Source organism: Mytilus trossulus, chromosome 3, assembly GCF_036588685.1.
Source record: "Mytilus trossulus isolate FHL-02 chromosome 3, PNRI_Mtr1.1.1.hap1, whole genome shotgun sequence".
Lineage (NCBI taxonomy): Eukaryota > Metazoa > Mollusca > Bivalvia > Mytilida > Mytilidae > Mytilus > Mytilus trossulus.
This window is the reverse complement of record NC_086375.1, coordinates 64,295,814-64,303,636: the sequence shown is the minus strand read 5'-3', so window position 1 is coordinate 64,303,636 and position 7,823 is coordinate 64,295,814. Positions and strand designations below refer to the sequence as shown.

Below are 7,823 nucleotides of genomic sequence, written 5' to 3'. Positions count from 1 at the left end.
GATTTTTTCTTGATTGGCATCAGAAATGCTGAACACCAAAATTTGGGACAGCCTAAGCAGAAAAAAGCATTAGTAAGAATGATTCTCTTGTAATGTGTTTGTATCATTTTATTATACTATTTATTAATACAAATGTCATTTGTTTAACATTGTCTTAAAAACACAAACTATAACTTATTACACCAATAACACAACACCATATTCTTCCAGAACGTAAATTGATAAACACATCTGAAAAAAAATTACTTCTTTATAAAAGCTTTAATACCCCGGTAAAATGATCTATTAAATTATAAGTATCAAAGTTTCTACAGAATCCCTACTGTGAGTTCTAGTATCCAAAAGTGACACAATAATCATAACTTCAATCAGTTAGAAAAAAAATAACTTAATTAACAGAATTTATGCTTTTATCTGTATAATACACAAATTATTCCTAATATTGTAAGTTAAAATAATCATTCATATGATACCTTTCCCTATATATATGACATGATAAACATAAAAGAAAATGCTTACAACATTATAATCAAAAAGTAATTTAAACTAATAAAAAATCTTGGGACTACATCAATAGTTCAATATACATTGTACGATAAAAAACTTTATTCAGATTGTTTTTTTTACAGACCCCTCTACCCCCTCTTAACTTAATTTGGGGAAAATTGATTGACCCATATGGATATATGTAAAATCGATGTAGGATAAACAAAACTTGCAGCAAGTTTAAACCCCCACCCCCAAACTATTTCAATTAAGTTTTTTATCCTTCATTGATCTTTTGATGTCTCCCTAGTATTACACTTATTGATTTAATGTAAAAAGAAATTGTAAGCAATTATACTTCAAAATCTTGACTTTATTGCTAACCATACAAAACTGCCCACTATTTATAACCCAACAAAATAAGGAATACATGTACATTGTACATACCAAACAATTTGGAAGCAGACAACAGAAAGTAGATAAGCAAATGGTTTAGCATAGACATAATTTAAATTAAGTAAAAAAAACAAACAGGACTATGTGTTTTGTAGTTACTGAGAAAATTGCAACCATTTTTTTTTTATGTACAACAATGTGTAAAACAAACATATATATGGCAAATCATTTACAATTTTGTGCAACATGATTTTTTTCTACCAAAATTATACTCCTATATTGTGCAATAACCCTAGTGTAAGACTAGATAAGGAAAAAAACTATTCAGAAGGGGGTCTAGGATTTTTAAAACAGGGTAACTAGGGATCAATAAAAAGGAGGTGGTAAAATTTTGCTACCAGTATTTGTATAAACATAATGACTAGTATGTAAACAGTGTTTATCTAAAAATGTTGTTAATCTGCATTGTCACTGCATATTAAGCCTGGATATACTGTCTAATGTTCAATACAATGTAGCACCTAATATTCCTGCATAGTAAATCCCTGCATTGTTTTTCTGAATTCTTTGGAACTGTATCAATGTTATCTAGTAGTACCATGTTCTGTGTTTATCCTGGTTCCTTTACTAAAGTTTTTTATGCACAATAAACAAGCCAGTCCTGTATGGTTAGGTTCAGTCATTATACTTTTGATAATACCATCTTCAATTATCAGACAGTACCTGTAAAAAAACAATGTTGAGTGATTATTGAATACAATATGACTATTCTTTTACTACACTTAAAATAAGCTTTTTTTAGAATACCACATCTTCTCTGAAACTACATGAACAAATAAATAGCAGAAATAATCATAAATGATAGAAATAATCACAAATGATATTTCACTTGAGTAAGATATAATAGATCACGTAACAATCCATAGTACACAGATGCCCCACTGGCACTATCATTTTCTATGTTCAGTGCACAGTGAAATTAGGATAAAAACTCCCATTTGGCATTCAAATTAGAAAGATAATATCATAAGGAACATATATACTAAGTTTCAAGTTGATTGGACTTCAACTTTATCAAAAACTACCTAAAAAAAAACTTTAACCTGAAGCAGGACAGACAGATAAATGAACAGATGGACAAACTGACACACAGACCAAAAACATAATGCCCATAAATGGGACATTAAAAGTAAAAATTTGTCAACTGAAATTTACCCAAATTTATAAAAGTTGTCATATTGCACATAGACATAATTCTTTAACTAATATTCAACACTGATGAAAATCAGGTTTAACAGGGACACAATTTGCTTAGGCAGAAAAAGTGACAATCCTAGTCAAGTAAGGTTGGAGTCTAGCACACCTGCTACATGCAGATTTCTAACTTACAACCTAAAGCCTCAGTCTCACCTTACCAGATAGCTCGAACGGACGCCTAACGGATAACTTTTTTTCAATCCGTTCATGTCCGTTAGACATCCATTCTTATCCATTAGGTGTCCGTCCATATCCTTTGCATGTCCGTTAAGCATACATTTTATCCGTCGACGTCTGTTCTGTCTGGTGGAAAATTTTGAGCATGTTCAAAACTTTGAACAGACGTCTAACGGATGAAATGTCCGTTCGACGTCCGTTAGGCGTTCGTTAGACGTCGCTTTTGTACAATACTCGTCCTTTTCGTTTCCATTTTGTATCCGTTACGTGTCCGTTATACATCCGTTGGAGGTCTGGCAGATAAATTCACCAACGAACTTCTAACGGACGTCTAAAGGATAAAATGGATGTTGAATGAATGTGAAACGGATTCCTACCGGACGTATAACAGATAAAACGGATGATGAACGGATCTGAAACGGATAACTGCCAATTGAAAATTTCTCAACAGAAATGCCAATTAGATTTCTTAAAGTTCGTGAATTCTTATTAGGCAGCAACCATTTTATTTTCTGGGGGTGCATGGATTTTTTTTCTTGACAAACTTTTTTTTCACCTTCATCCAAAAACTATCTATTTTTTGGATGACAAGTTGAAAACAATTTTTTTCTTTCAATTTTAGCATTACATACAGTGGCAGCTGAGGGTGAAACAGACAATTTTTTTTTCTCAAGGTCAAAAACAAATTATTTTTTCTCCAAAAACATCCATAGCCCCACCCCCAGAAAATCAAAGGGTTGCTGCCTTATTCATAATCGATCTTAGAGTAAGGGCACATCTTCACAATCAAGCAGCTGTTATTCAGGTCAGACACTGCCCTTTAGCGGCATTTTGAAGAACAAACCAAAACCAGTTACACAAAACATTGTCAATATTAATGCTATTTACATGCTTTATTATTGTTGCCTTTAATTTTTTCGTATATCTTGTTTATCCGTTTCATGCGTTAGGTGTCCATTTTATGCGGTACTCATCCGTTGGATGTACGTGTGACATCCGTTCTGTCCGGTACGTCTCTGTTTCTCATCCGTTGCATATCCGTTGCATGTCCATTATGCATTCGTTAGGCGTCCTTTTTAGTTGATCAGTACATAAACGGACTCCCAACGGATAACAATTTTGTCAATGGACAACTTTTATTTTCATCCGTTAGGGGTCCGTTCGTCTTATCCGGTAAGGTGTGACCGAGGCTTAAGTGTTGACAGGCTAATAATACAGTACCGGTAGTTGAACTACTTAGACTACTTATAATTTAAGACCCAAATCTAGACCTATAATTTTATAATTAAAATGGACATTAATAGACTTCAGGTGAAAGATTGGCATGCTCAAAATAGGCCAAACATACCCTATATTATAGAAATACAGGCTCCTTAGAGTCTTTAGTTTTATTATCATTTCTTGCGAAATTTAATTCCTACCTTTTAGATCTAACATTTCCTAGAAGTTTAGTACAATCCAAATCCATATTCATAGCTTTAGTAAACTCTGCTTTAGGATCTGCCAACATTGTTATCTGAAATAAAAAAAAAAAGTTTGAGGTCACTTCCTTTACTACACTACTTACTTATATACTCCAACCAAATGTTTCAAATGTTGTCACCCTACAACAGTTATAATCTAAACTTCAATTGACACATATTATTATAGACAAAAGACTGAGACATTCCAAGACCTCTCCTTAGCATAAATATTGGAAGCATTGCCAAAAGTAGTTTAATAGCTGACTATGCCGTATGGGCTTTGCTCATTGTTGAAGGCTGTACAGTGACCTATAGTTGTTAATAACTGTGTCATTTTGGTCTCTTGTGGACAGTTGTCTCATTGGCAATCATACAACATCTCCTTTTTTTAATTTTCATAAAAATAAGTATAGGTTGCATGAAAATGTTTAGGTTTTCAAATTTATTGCAAAATTTCATTTGATAAATTTTTTTAAACGTCTAAAACAATTCATTATAACCTTGAGTGTCAGATAACTATTCTCAATGGTAAAAGTACAAGACTCTGAAGTCAAATATGAGAAACTATGATATAAAGCCCAAAATTACTGAATTTCTCTGAATAAAAAAGGCATTTATATATTAGAAGTTTATTTACCTTTCCTTCAGCGCTGACCTGTTTACCCCAAGCTGACATTACAAAGGGGTCATTAACAGAAATACAGCATATCAAATCATATCCTTCCTCCTACAAAATAAAAATCATACATTTACTATCATCTTAACCTAAAAAAGAGTTCACATACTACAATTTCATCCCTGTTTCACTTTGTTGACAATTTGTACAAGTATCACATAAATTTATCATTATCATTGATCCATGAAAATGAGGTTACAGTCAGATGAAGTATGCCAGACAAATATGTACACCTTTCAATCTTTCAAAACACCAAATATAGTGGTCCTATTGCCAATAAATGAAGTAACTGAGAAACAGATCAAATGACAAAATATTAATTGACCAATAAACCTTGAAAATAAGGTCAAGGTAACATGAACATTGTAAGACAAAAGTACACCTTATGTGGTATGAAATAGTTCTATCAAGTTTCAATAGAATAATGAATTGTCTCAAACTTGTATGCTTATCACATGCCATTCTTGTAGTTTTACAAGTAATCTGCTAATTACCCATTTGTACTCCTATTATTCATGTGCATATTTTACAGCCAAAATCTGCAATGAAGTACTTTTTAAAAGAAAGAGTATTTTATACTCGTAATAAGTGTATATAATATGTTGTTGGTTTTCTTTTGTATAATTTGTATGGTGTTTTATGCTAAGATATAGTGATATATGTTATAAATGTAATATAAATGTATTTTAATCTGTGTTTTTACAGTCTCTCATAACTCTTTTTAGAGTGGCTCTTTATATAAATTGTTACTATTATATTGTGATTTATACCAAATGTTTTAAAGAGTGAGACTCTAATAAATTATTTGTTTTGTTTGTTTGTTTTTTATGAATACCAAAAATTAAATATACCTTAAATCTGTCAAAGTTTTCAAGATATTCTGGAAGATGTGCCTGCAAAGTAAATCCAAAAATATAATTAAAACAAAGATTACTATCAATAAATATAAAAAAAATACATTGTAGCAGAACAGGGTCATAGGTTGCTTATGAAAAATAAAAAAATAACACACTTGAAATTTTCACCTGTTTAAATGACGATGACTGATAAATAAAATGAAATTAGTCAAAGAGGTACAAAATGTACTACATGAAAACTTACCACTGATTTATAATGGGGTATTAAACAAATATAGGTATAAAAGACAATGCTTTTGCAACTTAGTGTATAATTCAAATAGATATTTTACATTGTAAGCAATATTGGTTATACATGAATCTGCATATTGGTTATATATCATTTATATTATATGATATTACCGTTGTACACCCAGGTGTAAATGCACCAACTACAGAAAACAATACACCTCTTTTATTCTTAAATAATTCTTGGAGATTCACTTTCTTGTCAGGGGTATCTTCATACACAGACACTATTGGTAACTTTTCTCCAATCTGGAAAAAAAATCATTTTTGGTTCTGACCTAAAAATTTAAAAGTTACATTTTACAAGTCAAACCTTCCACAAAGTCAAAAATCATCTTTTTTGTCATCTCTAGTACCAAAAAAATGTAAACCTATGCATTTAAGCCTCAATTCAAAGGTCACTATTCCTATAAAGTAATTCTCTGTCATACTAAAGATGACATTTTATACTTGATTGTACTTGCAGATGTACATATGTAGTCTTTTACTGCACAATGGTCACAATATGACCCCCCCTCCCATATAAATAAAAAAAAATGTCTCAAACATTAGTTGGACTCTGGATACTTGTCATGCTTGTATTCTAAACTATTTGATTAAGTCATACAACATGTACAAGTTGGGGAAGCTACACAAACATTCATATATGACAATAGCCTTACTAATGAAAATGCCTATGACAAGCCTGGGGAATTATGACAGCTGCTCACTGTGTCAATTGTGAATGATCTATGTGAAAATATTGTATGAACATTGGTTTAGACTTCTTTAAAAGTTTTAACACATATATTTTTTTGTAAACATCAAAAACTTTTACATTTTTAATATAAATATGATAGTATGGAACTAGATGGTTTCTAGAACTAAAATGAAAGATGACACAGAACTTTCACTTATAGTCATGACACATTTGTAAAAGTTATATATAGCTACACGTACATTGTAGTAGCGAAAAAAACAAGATACATGTACTACATTGATTGTAGTACATTGTATGTCTTTGCAATCGTATACTAAATAAATGCCTCGCTCGTGCAGCATGATACCGTATAGCGGGTTATTTTCGCGGGGTGCAAATTTTCGCTTATTTTCGCGGATAGAACAAAATCGCCAAAATAAGTTCCGCCAAATTAAAGGTGTACATACAAAGGTATGAATACAAGTTTTTAATCCGCCAAAATATTTCGTATACCTTGTTCAATGAAAATCGCGAAATTTTACACCCGCGAAAATAACCCGCTATATGGTATGACCCCAGAGATTGAACCATGAATAGATGGGACTTGGACACTAAATATTAAAGCTTGATACTGTGTGAATTTGGATTGTGATCACATTTTTGAAATATTAATATAGGTTTCTGACACAAAAATAAATGTGGTCGAAGATCTTAAAAATCTAATGGGCAATACTGTGACAATATCTTCTTGAAACTTTTCGAAACTTTTGAAGAAAAAAATCCCCACCTTAGTTTTTTTTTACTGGTTTTGGGTTTACAGATGATTCAGAAGTGAATGCTTTTTGATATTGCTTGTTGAGTATGTTTGCCTTATCTTTGCCTTTGGTCAATGTTGGTGTTTGCTATGATTCCTGAATGAACCAAATTTCATTCTTGTCTCTTTATTGCTTCTTTTTTGGAGCTAATTGTTGAGACCCTCTCAGTCAGATTGTATGGAATTAAAAAGAAAATAGATGATATAAGGCTTCTTATGATAATATGAACTGATATTGATAAAGTAAACAGATAAATTATTTCATTTTCACAGATGTACAGTGTACAATTTTCTACCTTGAACGACCGAAAAATAGATTTCCGTGCACAGAATGTGGAGTGCTTTTGAAGAACTGAGTTGCAGCTTCTAAATATCCATGCTGTCATTTTTCAAAACAGTTCAGCTGTTCATTTCTTTTCTTCTGTATAAGGGAGATAATCTGTTTTCAAAATATAATTTTAAAAGACCCATCATCGGAAAAGACGAAAGTCAGTTCCGTGTCACTCAACATCAGAAGTTTCGTTTTTCGTCATTTTATTAATTTCTGAGGAATAAAAGCATGCATTAATTAGTATTGTGGTATTCATTAGACAGTGTAACATAGTGTTACAGGTATCTAAGATATATCACCTAGAAATCAAGTTGAGTGTCTAGCTCCTTAGCTATTTCATTAGCTGAGACTACTAGGTACCATCTACGATGTGAAGAGCTGGAATTGGCAGACTATGAG

General features: G+C 31.7%; 1 protein-coding gene across 1 annotated transcript; it reads right to left on the bottom strand.

Annotated features, from left to right (window-relative positions):
- Positions 1 to 566: 566 nt before the first annotated feature.
- LOC134712103 (peroxiredoxin-5, mitochondrial-like) lies at positions 567 to 7,550 on the bottom strand. The gene is made up of 6 exons (XM_063573257.1): positions 7,390 to 7,550; positions 5,715 to 5,849; positions 5,307 to 5,348; positions 4,417 to 4,506; positions 3,738 to 3,832; positions 567 to 1,605 (listed from the first exon to the last, which is right to left on the bottom strand). Exons 1-6 carry the CDS (start codon positions 7,477 to 7,479, stop codon positions 1,467 to 1,469), a joined length of 591 nt encoding a protein of 196 aa, XP_063429327.1. The 5' UTR covers positions 7,480 to 7,550; the 3' UTR covers positions 567 to 1,466.
- Positions 7,551 to 7,823: the final 273 nt, after the last annotated feature.